General features: G+C 45.1%; 2 protein-coding genes across 7 annotated transcripts in view; both read right to left on the reverse strand.

Annotated features, from left to right (window-relative positions):
* The window catches only part of LOC137436499 (ribosomal protein S6 kinase delta-1), a 283,132-nt gene that overhangs the window by 199,381 nt on the left and 63,325 nt on the right, over positions 1-20,426 (reverse strand). The window lies entirely within an intron of this gene.
* LOC137436558 (choline/ethanolamine transporter flvcr2b) overlaps positions 1-20,426 on the reverse strand; it is an 81,017-nt gene that overhangs the window by 14,942 nt on the left and 45,649 nt on the right. For all 4 annotated transcript variants that reach the window (XM_068130459.2, XM_068130450.2, XM_068130444.2 and 1 more), the window contains one exon: positions 325-428. In XM_068130459.2, coding sequence (XP_067986560.1) covers positions 325-428 — 104 coding nt within the window. The remainder of the gene's footprint in view (positions 1-324; positions 429-20,426) is intronic.

The raw sequence follows: 20,426 nt of genomic DNA on the forward strand, positions 1-20,426 counted from the left end.
AGGAACATCATGCACTTTGCTTCTGCAGCCTTTTTGTCAAACAAACAATGTGGTTAATTTGGACTCTTTGGAGGATGAAAATTGTTTGGTAAATGACAAGGAATTCGCTCAGCAGATACAGCCTGCAGAAACCACTCAACATGGGTCTGTTAAGAGCTTTAAGCTGGCTATCTTTGGATTGCAACCGACATGGTCTACATAGCAATCAAGAGTGAGCAATACATTCCGTTTGTACTATTGGCGTTGATGTGACAGCACACACCACATATCTCAATATACCAAAAATTGAAAAATCGATCAAAAGAGGGGAAAAAAACAACACACCTGTATGCTTTGGTTCGATCCAGCCAAAAACCACACAGCACAGACCCGACCATCCCAGACAGGATAATCGTTAGCCCGATCCTTCCAGCATTCAACTCCTCATCCTATTGAAGGACACAGAAATTAAAACATGAAGGTTTGCGATCACAAATTGGCTGTTTTCTTTTATCAGCTGAGAAAGTACAGGATCCAGCATTTAATTTATGACAATAGATGTTATAAAAGGTGGAGGAGCATTAATCATTAAAATGATCATAGGTGCAGATAACCTAATAAAGACTTCAAATTGTCTGTCAATGTACAATCTCCTCAGAGCAAATCTAGTTTAGAGTTGTCATACATTACACTAATTTTACCCAGTTATATTGAAGCCTGATGATTCACTCAAAAGTTAACACATTATAGATAAAGCCGAATTAAATTTCAAAGGGATATTCACAATACAATGTTGCCACCGGGCACCATAGTTAAATACTACTAGCAACGGTACCTGCCCCGTGGGCGGGGCTTCAATTGGGAGGCCCAAATGAAAAGGTAAAATATCAGAAATTGAAGGCTTTTTTATTTTAAACGATTCATATAAACATCCGTTAAATCATATCACACGCAAATCATCAAAATCTAAACAGTATCTTGAGAATTTCAATAAAAGCCACATCACTGTTCATATCGGTAAATATTATTCCATCGTGTTTCAAATCGTGATCGCGATCTGTTAGCGTATACACCGCCCAAATAGCTATGTGGAATTCTCTCATGTAGAGATTAAACGTCGTTTGAACTTTAGCCGAGGTCATTATTTACTTTTCATGATGTTTATATATGAATGATGTTTAATGATGTTTATATTGGTTTTGGGTCGTCCTTTCCGCATATATCTTGTGGGATTGTGAGTTGGAGAGACGGCCGTGATGGCGGGGAGGGGGTTGGAATTCTCTCAAGCAGGGATTCAAACCGTGTCCTTATAAAAGGTTTTTGTCGGAGGTCACCGAGTCCGATCGGTGCAGCCGTGCAGCGATCGGTGCAGCCGTTTGTGCGGCACCCGTGAAAACAACATTGTCGCAATGAAAACATCGTCACAATGAACGTTATGCGAACGCGAATGTTATGCGGGAGTCCAAACATGAGAATGCTGGAGACCAAAGCTGAAATTGGGAAAATTAAATAGTCTATTTTACTCCTGGGGATCCCAGGATTAACCACCCAAAATATCGTTGCGATCAGTTCAGCTGTTTTTGCGGTACCTTCGAATGGACAGACAGACAGACAGACGGACGGACATTTGGTGAATTATAGTAAGATTAACAACAACTATCAGGGACACACCTTCGTGGTGGTTGTATCCCCCACCCCCTCCCAATACAAGTCTGAGGCCAAATCTTCCTCATTCTTCCCTGCTGCCCGGATTCGTCAGGGCAGCACAGTCATGGTCAGAGTGCCGATCGGTCCCCATGGACCGACCGACTCTTTCTCTCTCATATGGGGGATATCCGGGTCGCTCCTGGGAGATCAATCGGCTGTCTCGGTGCTGCAGGCTTGTTCAAAAGAACTGTCCAGGGCTATTGTTACTATTACTATTACTACTATTACTATTACTGTTAAGGATATGGCTTAGACTTTAGTGTAAAATGGGGAATAGATTAGAATGGTTATTTCATAATACATGTTAGAATAAGTGGTGTAATTCCCATGGTAAAAAGCGTTGAGCACTGCACCGCCAGTGTCTGTGCCTAGGCTCCTCCCCTCCCCCCCCCCCCCCCCAACATCCCCATTCTTGAATCTACCCTGAATCTTATAAATTTGCTGGTCTCAAAACACAAATCAGATACAGTGATATAGTACCTATAGAAAGTCCATAACCCCTTTCAAAATTCTCACCTTTTGTTGCTTTCTAGCCTGGGATTAAATTGCATTAAATCTGACTTTTTCCACCTTTATTTACACATCGTAATCCACAACTTCCAAGTGAAAAACAAATTTCATTTACAGATTTAATACAAATTTCATAATTTAATACAAAATTTAATACAAAATAACAATTACAAATTTCAGAAAATTAATTAAAAATACAAAACTAGATTATCTTGCTTGGATAATTGTCCACCCCCCTTATAATATCAATTGTAAATTAGCTCAGGTGTAACCATTCACCTTCAAAATCACACACCAAGTTACTTGGCCTCCACCTGTGTGAAATTGTTATAATTCTGATTATTTCAGAATAAAATCAGCTGTTCCTGCAGGTTTCCTCTGCTGGGTAGTGCATTTCACAGCAAATCCAGCATTATGACGAGCAGGCTGCAAGAGGAGGGGTCCCTCGGTCTCCACCTTGAGCAGCTTGTTAGTCTTGTTGTGTTTGTCCTGCACGTTTTTATTTCCCCCATCTCGTCTATGTGTTTATCTTATACTTTTTGTCTTGTTCGTCCTGCGTTTTCGTTCGTCTCTCCCTTCCTGCTTTTCCCTGGCCTTCCTCCTGTTTGGCGGCCTCACCCTCCAGACAGGTAGGCGGCATCGCACTTCCCTGCTTCCACTTCCCTGCTTCCACTTCCCTCCCTCCTTCTCCCCACCAGTCATTCCCAATGTTGTCCTCCGCCCTTCCCCAGAACTCCGGCATGGCGAGCAGGTGCCGTAACTGTGTCCGATTTCAATTCATGAAGGAGGGACCCATTCCGCCAGATGAGGAGATTGGTCAGACGGTTTTGTTGGATACGTTAGAGTTCAAGGCTGAGGATTTTCATTGCCTTATCTCCTTGGCCCGTGGGTTTGATGCATCCTTCCAGTCTCCTCGAAGACTTGCCGAGTTCTTGGTGAGGTGGACTGCCGCCCGGTCAGCCGGATCTCTGGCTGATCGAGGCCCTCTCTGACCATGAGAGGGTCGTGACGGTCCTCCTCTACAATGAGAACGTTTCTAATGTGGGAGCTGATGGTTGCTTTATCAAACCTTTTCTCATTAGTCTGCTGAGGATGCATATGTCATGCTCTGTGATCTTTTTTTAATCTTGCATTTGTTGTTCTGACCACAAAGCTGGTCTGTGTTTCTCTCTGCTTATCTGAAGATTTTAAAACACATTGTGGGGTTTTCAGGAGAACAGGCCATTCCGTGTTGGAATCTGACCTTCAATATTGTATGTGTGGCACTATGGGTGCGTGGCATACTCTTGGAGGAAAAACACTTTTTTTTTTCTTTCTTTTTTGCATACAAGATCGAGGCTCGTGAAAGAGCGAAAACTCGCTCGTGAAAGACCAGACAAACTTACAATATTGTTCTTGCCTGCTTATAAATGAAGCTCACTGGGAAATATATTTCGAGAAAGGACGGCCAGCTTCGTGCCCTCCTAATCTCCCGCACGTGTTGTAACAGCTCCGTAATAAAAACGGCTCATATTCTCAAGGCATTTGTCCTACGTTCTTATTGAACAGTGGACAACGAACCCCGACACTGATTGTGATGTACAGTATTGGTTGTCACGATATGTTGATGTTAAAAGCCCACCACCGTACGTCCGAAATTGTTTGGGTATATGGACTGGAGCTCGGCAGTATCGCGTTAATTTCTGGATCAAGGATGATGGCACAGTCAATTGTTTTTTTTTTTTTTGTTTTTTTTTGTATACTGAATCGAGGCTCGTGAAAGAGCTAACATTTACTTCACAAACAAATCGACCAGACAAACAAAATACACAAAAAGAGGGAGCGGAAGACAAGATGGGGAGAAAAGGGGAAGCACACAAACACAACATCCAAGAGCAGGGAGATGTGTGGAAGGGAGAGGGCCCGGGGGGAGGAGGCATGGGAAGGGGAGGGGGGGGGGGAGGAGTATAAAGCACAAGGACACCAAGGACTTCCAGGACAGAAGTTGGTATTTCAAAAAGGGGAATTGGGGTGAAATTAGCGGGGGTAGAAAAGATCAAGGTTTTGGATGGGGGAAGATAAGAGATGGTGGTGAACAGCTGTTTTAAAGACTTGGAGGGTGGAGTGGGATTGAAGAGAGTGAGGGAGTTTGTTCCAGAGGCAGGAGAAAAGAGGAATGAAGGAGTGAAGGTGAGCAGAGAGTCTTGATTTTGGCAGTTTAACCAAAAGAGGGTTGCAGGCAGATCTTGTGCGACCTGTAGGAATATTTGCGGGACAGAGCCCAGAGAGAGCTGGGGGGGCAAGGCCAGAGAGGAGTCGGTAGAAGACGGAAAGACCACCAACCTGCCTGCGGTGAGTGAGTGAGAGGCCCTTGGAGTTAGCTTCATCGCGGGAGATTCCAATGATTCTGAATGCTTTGGTTTCAACAGCGCGAAGGCGAGCTAGGTGTGAGGCAGGAGCACCAGTCCAGAGGGGAGAGCAGTATTCCATTGAGCTGCGGATGAAAGCCTTGTATGTGGTGAGGAGCTCAGGTGTGCCAAGGAAGGACTTCGCACGACGGAGGATGCCCAGTCGGCGACTGGCTTTGGAGGCCAGATTTGAAATGTGGTTTTTCCAGGAAAGATCATGGCAGATAGTGAGACCCAAAAGCTTGAGTGACAGAACTTCTTGGAGAGGATTATTCAGAAAGTGGATGGGAGGGTTGTCCAGTCGGTCTTTTCGGAGAGACATCGTAAGTGTGAGATTTGTCAGGATTGAAAGACATGATGACATCCATCCCTAATGGGATTGTAATCGGGATGGACTGTGGGGAAGTGTTTTACGCGGGTCAGCCAAAAGTATTCCGCAGGTGCGGACAACTGGACCAATTTGTATCTGCGTGTAAAGAACCGTTTTGCTCGCAGTGTGGCCAGTTGGGACATTTGAGGAAGCACTGCACTTCTCAGGTGAGGTGCAACCTATGTGGTGTGATGGGGCACACTTTCCACTCCTGCCGGCAAAGCTACGCCAGCAAAATGCATGCAGGTGGGAGTGGGGGTATTACCCCAGGGACAAGTGCTGCCATTGCTGTGTTGCCTCTTTCCCCTTCCCCTGCAGTTAACGAAGAGAGAGGAGGGCAGAGTGGAGGCGGATGTCCCCTTGCCCCGGGCAGTGGTGGTGCTGCCGGTGTTTCCTCCCCCTCCCCCGCCTCGCCACGGAGCAAGGGAATAGGAGAGAGGAGGGAGCTGTCATCGACATGGGTGCAGTGGCCATTGGGCCCGCTGAGGGGAGAGGGGAGGGCCATGACGACTCCTCCGGTTATGAGGAAGTGGACACAAGTGGCCGGACCACCGTGAAGGGCTGGAGGGGCTGAGGCAAAGGTAAAGCAACCCCGAGAAAGAACCAAGGCCCAAAACCGGTCTACAAACTAGAGCTTCCAGGGAAGCAGAACTCAACTGAACTGACTGGACAACTTTAAAGTAGGTCAGTTGTCTGTACTAGATTTGACTTAAGATAGCAACCTACCTTGTGTGGTAAGAGTCTCACACACCGTTTGATCAAAATCCATAAATATTTGTGGACGTTAAAGTCTTAACGTCGTTTCGGAGCTGAAAACAATATGGCGGCCTATGGCGGCCATTTTGTGATGGATCGGGTTGGAATGCAATAGCAACCGAGGTAAGGGTTAAACATTCTAAGTTTGATCAAAATCTGTTAATATTTGTGGACGCTAGAGTGTTAACGTCGTTTTCATGACCACAAGGAAAATGGTCGCCTAAGTCCGCCATTTTTCAACGGATCGGGCTGAAATGTAATATCAACCTGGTCCTTGGGGTAAGGATGCTGCATGTCAAGTTTGATCAGAATTGATTGATATTTGTGGACGCTGGAGTGTTAACGTCGAAATGTTGACAGACGACGGACGCCGGAGAGTTCAGTATGTGATGAACTCAACTGGACAGTAGTCCAGTTGAGTTAAAAACGTACTATGGCCATGGAAGAGGTGCCAAGAGGCCCCGTGCCCTCCAGAAGATCAGTGGAGGAGATACAAAGGTAGCTTTGTTCTTTGGAACACGTCCCCTCAACCGCCATGTCCCCTATCAGCTCCCACTCGCTCCCTCTCTCTCTCTCTCCCTCTCCCCTCCTCCTCCTCCTCCTTTTTTTTCTTTTTTCTCTTTCTTTCTCTTTCTCTCTCTCTTTCTTTCTCTCTTTCTTTCTCTCTTTCTCTCTCTCTCTCTCTCTCTCTCTCCAGCCCCCATTTTGCCCCCCCCCTCCCTTCTGGGGGTGGCAATCACAAAGGGGCAAAACTGGGGAAAAAGTGACTTTTGGGGTCTTCCTTTAATTGACTGGATTTATTGATTGGACATTTGACTATTGTTATTTACTTGTTTTTTTTATTTATTTATTTACTTGTTCGATTATCGTTTTTGATTTAATTGGTTTTGATTATGGATTTGACATTTTAATGTTTTTTTTTTAACCTTCTTTTGTTAATTAAAAAAAAGGCTTAGGCCATTGAAACCATGAGCACCAAAAAGCTTTCAAAAGACCTCCGGGATAAAGTTGCGGAAAGGCAAAGCTCAGGGGATGGATATAAAATATTTCAAAGCCCTTGGATATCCATTGGAATACAGTCAAGACAATCATTAAGAAGTGGAAGGCGTATGGTACCACCAAGACCCTGCCTACATCAGGCCATCCATCCAAACTGGATGACCAAGCAAGGAGGAGATTGGTCAGAGAGGCCACCGAGAGGCCAATCACAACTTTGAAAGAGCCACAGGCCTTTATGGCAAAGACTGGTCACTGTGCATGTGACAGAAATATCCCAAGCACTCCACAAGTCTGGCCTGTACGGTAGGGTGGCAAGAAGGAAGCCATTACTCAAAAAAGCCCACCTTGAGCTCCAATTGAGGTACGCAAAAAACCACACCGGAGATCCTGAAGCCATGTGGCAAAAAGTTTTTTGGTCCAACAAAACCAAGATGGAACTTTTTGGCCTAAATGCAAAACATTACGTTTGGTGCAAATCCAAAGAACACCATCCTTACTGTGAAGCATGGTGGTGGCAGCAGCATGTTATGGGAAAGTTTCTCATCAACAAGAACTGTGGCACTCGTCAGTATTGAAGGGAAAATGTATGGAGCGAAATACAGAAAAATCCTGAAGGAAACCCTGCTGCCCTCTGCAAAAAAGCTGAAATGCTGATGGAGGTTCACCTTTCAGCATGACAATGACCCGAAGCACACAGCCAAAGCTACACTTGAGTGGCTGAGAAACAAAAAGGTAAATGTCCTTGAGTGGCCCAGTCAGAGCCCCGACCTGAATCCAATCGAAAATCTGTGGCATGACTTGAAGATTGTTGTCCATCAACGCTCCCCATGAAACTTGACTGAGCTTGAACAGTTTTGTACAGAAGAATTGGCAAATATTGCCCAATTAAGGTGTGCAAAGTTGGTCGAGACCTTTCCCAACAGATTCACAGCTGTAATTACTGTCAAAGGCGCTTCCACCAAGTATTCACTCAGGGAGGTGGATACTTATCCAACCAAGACATTCTCGCTATGTATTGTCGTGTCATTGCCCTCAGTTAATACCGGGGAATCATGGATGGAAACGAGCGTTAATGAGGCGACGATCGAATGCGGATTTCACTATATATGCGCGGGTGGAAGGGGGAGGAAGAAGAAGCGGAAAACTTTTAGCTGTCAGTCCCCACGGCAGCTCCGATCCTATAGGAAATGAACTCAACGAAAATGGAATTATGTACAAAAATAAACAAGGCTTTATTGCTAAGGATGCTGATAATACAAAATAAAATGCGCCGGGTAAATAACTATGATTCCTATTCGGGACGTCCACACACCAGACTTAAACACGGACAAATGGGGAGGAAAACTGGATAAAATAAATAGTGCGAGTTATTGTGCACTCAGCTCAACTGCTTGAACCTTGTCAGGAACAGTGTCGGCCCCAAACTCACCACCCGGACGCGGCTCCATGCGCGCCAAAATACCTTGGTGCCAAGAAGGCCTTGGCTCGCCCTTGTTTGCTCGGCCCCGATGAAGGCCTCCCGCGCAAGGTGAATGAGCACGCATACCGCTCCCCAACCGTGCCCTTCCTTACGAACGCGGTACGGAAACCGCGGCTCTTCATTCTTGGTGCTCTGCCTTTTTACGAAGACCCGCACGCAATCTCTCCTTGGTTCGGAACCATAGGTCACGTCCCGCACAGTCACTCGCAAATGTCCGATACAAAGAGGGGAGAGTCAACGGCAGAGGAATACATGAGGGCCAAGTGAAGGAGAAAGCAAGAGAGCAGAGAGAGAGAGTCCAGGTCAAGCTGAAGATCCAAGCACAAGACGGCAGTCCAAAGGAGAGAACAAATGGGGACATCGACGCTGACAAAGCCAAAATGTGATCGCTCGCTACGGGATCCAGCACGAGAAGGGCAAAATATCGGCTCGCGGTGTGGCTTGTCCTCCGACGTCACCAGCCCTTCCTCGACCACCCCTCGCAAGGTGGGCATGGCCTCAGCCTGCCTGAGCAATGTGTGCTTTGTGGTGATGTAACTGGTGGTATCCCATCGGCAGTGCTCCGAACTGGCTTCCGGTGAGTTTTAGTATTTGGGGGGAATTAATTTGCACACCAATTAGTGTGTGCGATAATGGGGATGGATTCCTAATCTATATCTATGTGCGTTGCCATATGGGACAATGGGTAGATCACAGAGGGAATGACCTACAAGGAAATTTTATCCTTATACCCTTCAACTACTTAACATGCCCTGCCCCCTTGTAACGGGGACACATATCCAACTTATCCGATATACGGGCTAGACAGGTCCTCTACTTATTTACATTGAGATGGTTTCATGCTTCCCACGATCACCGGAGCACCTACCTACGCAGATCTACCTAAATCTATATATCCCCCTACCCCAAAATTCATAACAGTATTTTAAATAAATTTTCTGAAATTTGTATAATTTGTTTTTCACTTGGAAGTTGTGCATTACGATGTGTAAATAAATAAATGTGGAAAAAGTCTGATTTGATGCATTTTAATTCCAGGCAACAAGGCAACAAAAGGTGAAAATTTTGTGAGGGGGTGTAGACTTATTATATAGGCACTGTAGATATTGAATGCTCGAAAATACAATGGAAGACCAGTCTGTGAAGATTAGCATCTGTTTGTCAATGCACAAGATCAAGATAAACAAGCGTTACGCCTAGGTCCCCCGTCGGTGAAGTGATGCGAGTTGACAAGGTGGAAGTCGCAAGGCGGCCATCTTGGATTTTGACGTGGCGACCCAATTTTCAATAGCGTTCTCCCTTCTGCGTAGATACACCCACACACCAGATTAGAAGTTAGTAGTTCGTTTATTTTCAAGATATTTCGCTCACAAGGTTCAGACATATATATGGTGGTGGCCATCTTGGATTTTGACATGGCGACCCAATTTTCAATAGCGTTGTTCCTTATGCCTAGATAGTCAGGAAGGGCATCCGGACATAAAAAAAACATTGCCTCAAACAGGGAACCATGATTGTCATGGGGCTCGCAAGGCTAACCCCCGCTCTAGTGGGGGAAAATGGCCTTAAAACGATCATTCATTTTCATTCATTCATTCATTTTTATGCCTAGATACACCCACACACCAGATTGGAGGTTGGTACTTCGCTTATTTTAAGATATTCCGCTCACAAGGTTCCGACATACATGGCGGCGGCCATCTTGGATTTTGACGTGGCGACCCAATTTTCAACAGCGTTCTTCTTTATGCGTAGATACACCCACACACTAGATTAGAAGTTAGTAGTTCGTTTATTTTTCAAGATATTTTGCTCACAAGGTTCAGACATACATGGCGTCAGACATACATGGCGGCGGCCATCTTGGATTTTGACGTGGGTTGCACCCACACACCAAATTAGAATTCGGTCCTTCGCTTACACACGCACGCACGGACGGACGCACGGACACACGCACGGACAGAGGGGAAAACCATAGTCCCCCTTTCGTTCCGCGGTGCGACGGGGGACAATAATGGATTTTATCAACAGTTAACAAGAGTGTTTACCTCCAATAACACACTGTGCGGCTGATGTTGACCGTTGGCCCTTTGTCAACTGTTTGCACAAGCTTAAAACATCAACTGCACCTTGTTTTTCACAGCTGTAAACATGCTTTCATTAACATATAGTTAAAATCCATCCTATGCATAAATAAGAAGATTAATTTAAGATTCTCTCCCCACATTTCAGCTGTTCAAATAAGACACTCCTACTCAAAGAGATGAACCTCACCAGACTATTTCATGTATAATTTCACATTTGCATCAAACAAAGTATCTCCAGGATCTGTTTGCCTTGATTTTGACAACAATAGCATCTAATTTTGTGATATTGACAATGCAGTTTTATACATGTTGTTAAAACAACTTGAATCTTGAAGCGCAATGCACCATAAAGGCTCGATTGCTCGGGAGCAAGTCTGCTGCTGCAGTTGGAGCAAAAGCGTACGAGCATAGTTTGTGATACTAGTGCAGACCCTGCCAAGTGTGTGTGAGTAGAAGTTAGAAGGAAAAAGTCATAAAAGTTTCATGATGATGAAGGGGCAATGAACACGTTCTTATTGGCAGATAAGCAGCATCATTTGCTTCATTGCAGTTCAATCTCTGGGTCTATGCACCAATATAAAGTGCTGCTGAAAGGAATTCACAACATGATTGGGCTTGCCTACCTGCTTAACTGTGCCAAAGCTTTCATTTCACTTCAGCAAAACAACTACCAGTGCAATCAAGGCTGCAGTGAAGGCCATCAAGGAGGAAGTTGCCCAACTCATCATAAAGATAAATTTAAATGCAATTACCGATGACAGGCCATTTAGTAAAACTATATAAAATGCTGCAGTTACAAGTGTCTGCACTGCAAGTAGAAAATCAATGGCCTCGATTTTCATATGCAAAGATTCACAATTTTTTTGCAACATTCCTTCACTTTCATTCAACTTGATTTAGTGACAAATTTCAATACAATCTTTGCGATGACATTTTGGTTCCAATAGCTGCCATCAGCACACTTCAACTTAATGTGAACAGGTAGAAATCTGCTTGGTGACTTAATATAACCAAACCTTTTTGTATTTTTACCTCATTTGAATTATTAATTTCATAATTGAAGCATTTCCCAGTGATTCACTACTTTGAAAATCACTGTTAAAATGCAATATTGATCTTTAAAAGACCAAACTAATGATCCCATATTGATCCTGCCACAAACATTTACCTGAATAAAACATCTCCAAATTTATCTGCGATAACTCTGACTCCATGGTCCAATGACATCCTTCTCCCTGCCCCAATAACATTGAAAACATTACACTTTTGGCCAGTTCGGGAAGGTCGGAACTCAGTGCAGCCGAGCGAGAAGGACATGGGAGGAGCTCTGGCCTGTTCGCTTCACGTCGGCGGCAGGTGGTCAACGATGTAGTTGAACCTGTCTCTCTATTTGAGTCCGCATGGAGGGCCCCTCGGTTAGGAATTTAGTGTCATGGGTTTTTTTTGTTTTTGTATTGCATCTATTTTTATTAAACCCTTTAATTGTTGACTTTCAATCCCATGTCTTGACCGTTTACTGGTTTGTGGTTCAGAAAACCAGCGTCGCGTCTGGCCGTACAGTTAAGCTCTCGCTGCCCCCCAATACCCGCATGACCCCCACACAGCACCCCCCCCCCCCCCCCCCCCCCACGCGTGTCACTACCGCCATCGTTGGGTATATGCCTCGGAGTTGAAGCTCGGTTGGCCATCCGTCACCATGCGGTGTTCACTATGGGGTAGACATATGACAATACTCTAACCTTTCACCCATTGGCCAACAGCATTTATGGCCTTAACCCATTACTCAAAGTCATAGGCACACCGTGGTGAAATGAATCACGTCCTATTATAAAATAACATAATATATTGTTGTGGGAAAGATCTTTAGGGGTCAATAAAACTGTTTAGTAGAATGATAGTTACTTCTTATCATTTGTTCAGATAAGCATGACGCACTGTTTGTGCAATAGATATGTGTTGTGTATGTACAGCGAGATGTTTGTTTTCCCTACCCAACTGTTTTGTCCTCTTCTATTGAAGCCTCTGGCTATAAATTTTTCATGTTCTTTTCCTGCTTTGCAACTCAAGCAATGAGATTGTGCAGGTGTAGCGAATCTGCATTGAAATAGTCAGCCATTAGCCTCACTGCAGGTGAATCTGCATTGGGGAAGTCCAATGTGGCCAGGCACGGGGCTTTGACAGTTGATCTCGCAGGCAGTTCTGTTAATAGCTGCTTGGAACGAAAAAGAAATTTTGAGGTCTGTTGGCAACACAGCTGACAGAGGAGGTTGACCGTTACAGCTGCACTGGAAGAGAGATGTCAAAGCCGAGAAAAACAGCCATTTGGAGTGAGGTATGGCAGGAGGTAGGCGAACACCCGAGTCTCTGAATGTGCGGTTCTGAGTGTCCTGGAGTTGTGAACATTGAATCCCAAGAGTAAAGACGGCTTTGAGGAAGCCACAATTATGGGGTTGGAGGAGTTTTTATAGCGTGTTGCACCAGAGAACTGCCTATAACCCAGTTTCCAGACCCCTGCACAGTTTGCCTCTGGGTTTGAAATCGACCTCTCGGTATTGTTTGTTGTTTGTATTCTCTGTAGTGTGTTCTTGTCGAGTGAGTGAATGGGCCCTAAGAAAAGAACCGTTAAGAAATATACATTGCTTGGGATTGCGTTGTGGGTAATTTTGGAGATGGAAGTGATGCAAGGGATTTATCTGGACGGAACACACAGGTTTATTCCGAAACAATAAACAAAGAAACACGACAGTACAATTCAACAAATACGATTTAATAAAAATAAATGCAGGAATATAATTGAAAGCTGAGGTAAATCTAGTATTTCTTACTTTGAGGATCCTCCACTCAGATTCACAACACACACACACACACATGTGGGGCGTGAGCCCCTCCCCCTTTGTGCTCTCTTACCATTTGACCAAGTATAACCAATTATATGTTTGGTTTGATTGTTTACTGTATCCTTTTAATACTTATATTCTTTCCATGTTCTCTGAAAGCTGGCTGTACCCTTATAAGAAGTTAAATGCTTTACAAACCTTTGCCCTGTGTTGGCACAATCCCTTGTTCCCCATACTACGGCCTTGGTTGCAAACTGCTATCTTTCTGGCCTCTGCCAATTTCCTGTATGTTGGCACATTTATGACTGTTCACTCCCTCTATACTTTCCCAACCAAAGGACTTATGTTACATTACTTTGTTGTTTGAAATGCCTTTTAAGGATTATATACTTTGTATGACTTTCATGCCTTGTAATGGCATGTTCTCTTTACCTGTCGAAATCCAGAGTTTGTTTCCATACTGTGGCCACAGCTGCAAAGCTGCTATACTCCTCCATGTTCTCAATATTCTTCTTGATGACAGCTTTAAGGCTGTCTACTCCTTATCTCCTTCTTTCCCTTCAAACCTCAATGATTTATCTTCAAGCTTCAATGATTATGATATCAAAGGGCATAACCCTCGCCTAGCCTCGGACTTCCTTAAACTAACTGGACAACAGGAGGGGACTGAGGTGGGGGCCATGTAAGTCCACCCTTTGTCTCCTGTCCTGATGTTAAACCACACCCCTATCTTTCAAATATATAATGAAGCCCTGATCAAACATTTTCAGAGCATCTTGTTGTAGAGTTGGTCATTTTGTGTGAGCTTCCTGTGACATCCTGTTTTCCGCAAGCTTGTGTATAACGAGTTATAATAAATATATCCGTTGCTCCTTCTCTGAGTCCCAAGTCTTAAGTCCCAACCCACGCACGCACACACGCACACACACACACACACACACACACACACACGCACGCACGCACGCACGCACACACACACACACACACACACACACACACACACACACACACACACAAAAAGATAAAATAATTAAACGCCTTCACCTGGCACTCAGCTCTGTGTCCAAAATGGTGATTTTGGTGAGGTCGGTATTACAAGGTGGCCTGGAGCCGCCCGCATGGGAAACGCTCCAGAACTAGCGATGGCCCGAACGTGTCACGCGCTTTTCGGGTCCACGGGCAAGTCCCGAAGATGATTTCCTCCACTGTCGGCGAGGGACAACGTGACCTCCAGCTCCTCAACAGCAGCAACAGCTTCTTCACACTGACCGCACCAAGGTTTGTTCCTCCAAAGCACCAAATATCCAAAGCACAAGAGCAAATATCGCGCCCGTCCTGCTCAAGCAAGAACCCGCAGGAGAGAGAGATAGAGACAGAGAGAGAGACGCGCTCTTCTTCCTCTCACTCTTGAACCTTCTCAATGACATCATACTGTCCAATCGCCGAGCTCCACTGAATGTCTCCTTGACCAATCACGAAACTCGGGGCATGGCCTTTTCCCTTATTAGGTTGGTGCAGCAGGGTATACTTGCCGAACGGCTCTGCCTGGCTTGTAGGGAACGGTCGTTGTTGTTGTTGTTGTTTAAATGGATATTTTTAGGGCCGGCCTTGTTGTAGTTGTAAAAACGTCGGGAAAAGCCACAGGGGGCAATCACATACTGGGGGAAAACTAACCTCAATCCCTATCTAGTTAACACAGCTTCACCCCCTCCACCTCCCCTGTGTGAAAATGCAAACAAACTTAAGCTCCAGTTTCCCGACTTAAATACATCGAGATATCTCCTGCGTGTCTAAGATCTATGCTACAATTATGCAATCCTACCTTTACTATGGGATTCCTCTATCTACCCCCACAAATGTAACAATAACAATCCATGAATTGTTACTCCGGCCTGTCTCCATTCTGGCTGTATGAATGATTGAATTTTCACGATCGGCACCCTGAAGGTGCATAATTGGTAAAAGTGACTAGTGTCGAGTAAAGTAACGTATGGTGCGTCATAAAACCAGTTGCTCATTTATACATCTGACTGGCACACAGTGCAAACAAGCAATACTCAGTTGGCTTCGTGCCCTTTGACGAGGTATCAGGACTTAAAGCCTGTAACCTGGTTTTGGGCATCAAACACGGCTGGCGGCCGTGCCCGGTTGACTGCCCATGTGATTCGGTCAATCCCAGACCGGTAGCATGCCTATAACAATATTGTGCAGTATGACCACTAAAAAAAATGGTAACTACCTTACTTCAAATAACATCCTCCATACTAATGATATCCTCTTGCATTTGGAGGTGTGCAAATTGGAGTTCATGTATAGTCAGAAGATTCAGATAGAGTCAAGAGAGCCCATTTTTTCCAATATGCTACAGATAACTAAAGAGAAAACGTTTACAGTCAAAATATACCTGAGAACGAAATCCTTGAAGTAGGATCACTGAGTTCAGTGTTAGATGCTGAAGGACAATGACTACCAAGAAAGGCCACAATCCATACATCTCAAAAAATCAATCAATTACAAAATCCGTTCAATCACTGCTGTCAAATTTGTCACAGTAAAAAACAATTTTGCCTGTGAATCCGAGGGTGCATGCAGCGTAATGGCCGACATCTTTTTTTTCTTTCTTTTTTTTTGTATACTGAATCGAGGCTCGTGAAAGAGCTAACATTTACTTCACAAACAAATCGACCAGACAAACAAAATACACAAAAAGAGGGAGCGGAAGACAAGATGGGGAGAAAAGGGGAAGCACATAAACACAACATCCGAGAGCAGGGAGATGTGTGGAAGGGAGAGGGCCCGGGGGGAGGAGGCATGGGAAGGGGGGGGGGGAGGGAGAAATATAAAGCACAAGCACACCAAGGACTTCCAGGACAGAAGTTGGTATTTCAAAAAGGGGAATTGGGGTGAAATTAGCGGGGGTAGAAAAGATCAAGATTTTGGATGGGGGCAGATAAGAGATGGTGGTGAACAGCTGTTTTAAAGACCTGGAGGGTGGAGTGGGATTGAAGAGAGTGAGGGAGTTTGTTCCAGAGGCGGGAGAAAAGAGGAATGAAGGAGTGAAGGTGAGCAGAGAGTCTTGATTTTGGCAGTTTAACCAAAAGAGGGTTGCAGGCAGATCTTGTGCCACCTGTAGGAATATTTGCGGGACAGAGCCCAGAGAGAGCTGGGGGGGAAAGGCCAGAGAGGAGTCGGTAGAAGACGGAAAGACCACCAACCTGCCTGCGGTGAGTGAGTGAGAGGCCCTTGGAGTTAGCTTCATCGCGGGAGATTCCAATGATTCTGAATGCTTTGGTTTCAACAGCGCGAAGGCGAGCTAGGTGTGAGGCAGGAGCACCAGCCCAGAGGGGAGAGCAGTATTCCATTGAGCTGCGGATGAAAGCCTTGTATGTGGTGAGGAGCTCAGGTGTGCCAAGGAAGGACTTCGCACGACGGAGGATGCCCAGTCGGCGACTGGCTTTGGAGGCCAGATTTGAAATGTGGTTTTTCCAGGAAAGATCATGGCAGATAGTGAGACCCAAAAGCTTGAGTGACAGAACTTCTTGGAGAGGATTATTCAGAAAGTGGATGGGAGGGTTGTCCAGTCGGTCTTTTCGGAGAGACTTCGTAAGAGTGTGAGATTTGTCAGGATTGAAAGACATGTTCCACTTGTTTGCCCAGTCTGTGATTTTGTCAAGGTCTGCAGAGAGTGAGGAGGCTGCAGACTGCCGATCTGAGGGATGAAGAATGGAGCGACAGAGAGTAGAGTCGTCAGCAAAGAGATAGAGAGGATTTTCAAGAGAGTCAGAGAGATCATTGATGAAGACCAGAAAAAGCACAGGGCCCAGAACACTGCCTTGGGGAACTCCAGCCTGAACAGGAAGAGGAGATGAGAGAAACCCATTCAGGGCCACACGGTGACTACGACTAGAGAGGAAGTCCGCCAGCCATGCGTGGAGATTTCCATGGATACCAAAAGAGGAGAGTTTGGTGAGCAGAGCGGGGTGCCAGACTGTATCGAAGGCACGTGATATGTCAAGGGAGACTGCTCTAATTTCCTGTTTGGCATTGAGGACCTCCATCCATTGTTGAGAAAGCAGAAGCAGCATGTCCAGAGTGGAGTGTCCAGGTCTGAAACCAAATTGATGATCAGAGATCAAGCCATTGGAGAAGAGGAAAGATTTCATATCTGAAGCAATGATGGATTCCATGACCTTGCTGATAATTGGGAGAAGGCTGATTGGTCTGTAGTTGCTGGGATCTGTTTTTGCACCTTTTTTGTGCAAAGCGGTGATGTTGGCAGATTTCCAAGCAGATGGAAGATGACCTTGAGCAAAAGAGAGGGTGAAGAGAACAGAGAGAGGGAGTGAAAGAGCGGAAGAACATGATTTTAGGACCCGTGGGCTGATGCCGTCAGGTCCAGTTGCAGAATCAGAGTCGAGGGTTGACAGACACTTTTCCACCTTGTCAGGAGGAAAGGACACAGAGTCCAGGAGCAGCTGGGTACGACTGGGTACGGTGGGTACAGAGAGGGATGGGTTTGGGACACAAGATTTAGAGGCAAACACAGAGTTGAGGCATTCGGCTTTTTCACGTGTGGAGTCAGCCGTGTGGCCATTTAAGGTGAGGGAGGGGATGGAGGGGGAACAAACACCAGAAACAGATTTTACCAGACGCCACCAGGATTTGGAAGAGGGAGACAGATAAGAGAGTTCGGTCCTGAGGACGGAGAGATATTGTTTCCTGGCTCTCCTGAGGGTGGACACACACTTGTTTCAGGCTTTGTGAAAGGAAATGAGATTTCCTTCCGTTGGATTTGCTTTCCAGGAGACGAAAGCAAGTTGTTTCTGGGCAATAGCCTCACCACAAGATTCCGTGTACCATGGACGGGAGGAAGGGTATGACAACTGAAGACGAGAAGGGATAAAACTGTGCATGAGAGAGAGCAATTTACTTTGGAAGAATTCCCAGGATGAGTTGATGTCAGAGGCAATAGAGATGGGAGACCAGTCCAGATGATTGATGGCTGCTTGAAGACCTTGCCAGTTGGCCTGAGTGAAATGCCAGACTCGTCGACGCTGAGGAGGCTCTCTGAAAATGGTCAGAGAGATGTCCACTTCAACAAGCACATGATCAGAAGAGCCGATTGGAGCAGAAGAAGAGCAGCAGACATTTTCAGGGAAGTTAGTCATAACCAAGTCCAGAAGAGAAGATTCTCCGTTGACTGAGATCCGGGTTGGGAAATTGACAGATTGTGTCAGTCCCAGTGAGTCACAGAAGTCCTTTGCTGAAGAGCCATGGCTGGTAAGAGAGGTACCCACCCCCAGCCAACTGGCATGGTGACAGTTGAAATCACCACATATGAGGAAGAGAGAGTTGGGATGGGTAGATAGAAGTTGGTCCATATTATCAGACAGCGAGATGTAGATGGAGTCATCACTGTTTGGTGGACGGTACAACACGCATATGAACAAAAGGTGGGAGCTAAGGGGAAGCCGTAGCCAAAGGTATTCCTGGGGGTGAGGTGGAGAGAGGGCAGTGCAGGGCGAGTGAGGAAGAGAGTTTTTTATAAAGATAGCAACCCCACCTCCAGAACGAGGCTCAGGTCTATCATACCGGAGGAGGGAGTAACCTGGGAGAGATACCAAGGAATCAGAGACATCATGAAGGAGGAAGGTTTCTGTTAAGCAGATCACGTCTGGTTTGTCAGAAGCAACCTGTATGGAGAGATCAGTTAAGTTTGAGCGAAGGCCCTGGATGTTTGAGGTCCATACTGTTAAGGAAGAGGAAGGGGGAGCATCGGATACAGAACAGGGGGGGGGGGGGGGGGGAGCGGTAGGGCAGGATGTGGAAGAGGAGGAAGAGGTAGGGAGAGCTGTTGCAGGTGTGTCAGAGATTACAGAATAGCTTGGAGAAAGGGAAGAATGGGGCGGACAAAAGGTTTGATGGTGTTTGGGTGAGGCGCAGTGAGGTGTTATTTGAGGAGGGGGAAGAGTGAGGCAGAAGGTTGAGGAAGATGAAGGTGAAAGTTGGAAGGGGGAAGAAGCGGGGAGGACGCTTTGAGGAGGAGGGGTGAGAGGGGAGTCTAGGAGGGGAGGAGTGAGGGAGAGTCTCGGAGGGGAGGGGTGTGGGGGGAGTTTAGGAGGGAAGGGGCAGGGGGGGAGATTTGAAAGGGATGGGTGTTTGGGAAGATTTGGGGGGGAGGGGCAAGGGGGAAGATTTGACAGAGATGGGTGATGGGGAAGATTTGGAGGGGAGGGGTGAGATTGGATTTTGAAAAGTGTACGATTTATGGGAAACGAACATTTATTGCAAACTGAGTTTCTTGAGACATTCGAGTCAAAAATACGTTTGAGGACGCTGAAGGATGGGTGGAGTTCTGGAGAGTTTAGGGAATGAATGAAAGATGCACTGTAAGAGCTGGAATTTTTTTTTTGAATGAATAGAATTGGTGAGAAAGTCGAAAGCATCCTTTTATAGAAGAAGTAGAAAAAGGTGTTATAGAATATGACATAATAATAAAGTTCTTCAGGGGACAGATGAAACATGTATTAACAACTTGATCACGTGATCTCGAACAACGTGGTCGAAGAACGAAAGAACAAATAACGAAGAACGAAAGAGGATAAGAACGGAGCTGGAAAAGAAATCTGGAGCATATGCTCTGACCTCAATCATATAAATGACATTAAAGATATCCATCTGGAACTTTACAGAGTGATCATACTTCATGTGATGCAAATATGTACAGTCACGTGAAAAAGTAAGTACACCCCATGTAATGTTTTGACTTTTTCAGCATATTTCAACATACAGCTATTTGATCTTCATTTCAACAATATTGATAGATAAAGGTGATGTAATATAACAAATATCATGAAACATTTACATTTTGTAGTCCATTGTATAATTTAAATAAACATAAATGCAAATTTCGCATGTAGAAAAAGTAAGTACACCCCATGTAAAGTTTGGACTTTTTCAACGTATTTCAACATACAGCTATTTGATCTTCATTTCAACAATATTGATAGATAAAGGTGATATAATATAACAAATATCATGAAACATTTACATTTTGTTGTCCATTGTATAATTTTAATAAACAAATTTCGCATGTCGAAAAAGTAAGTACGCGCCATGAAATGTTTTTTAAAATCTTTTTAACATATGTGGACATATCAATATTTGATCTTCATTTAAACAGTATCTACAGAAAAAGGTGATCTAATTGAACAAAAAACAATGAAAAATGGACTTTGCAATAATTTATTCAACAAAACATTAACAGAGATGCCATTTCCTTCTGTGGAAAAGGTAAGTACACCCTTGGCTCTA

The sequence above is a fragment of the Myxine glutinosa genome, chromosome 1 (genome assembly GCF_964187855.1).
Source record: "Myxine glutinosa chromosome 1, kmMyxGlut1.1, whole genome shotgun sequence".
In the NCBI taxonomy this organism is placed as follows: Eukaryota; Metazoa; Chordata; class Myxini; order Myxiniformes; family Myxinidae; genus Myxine; species Myxine glutinosa.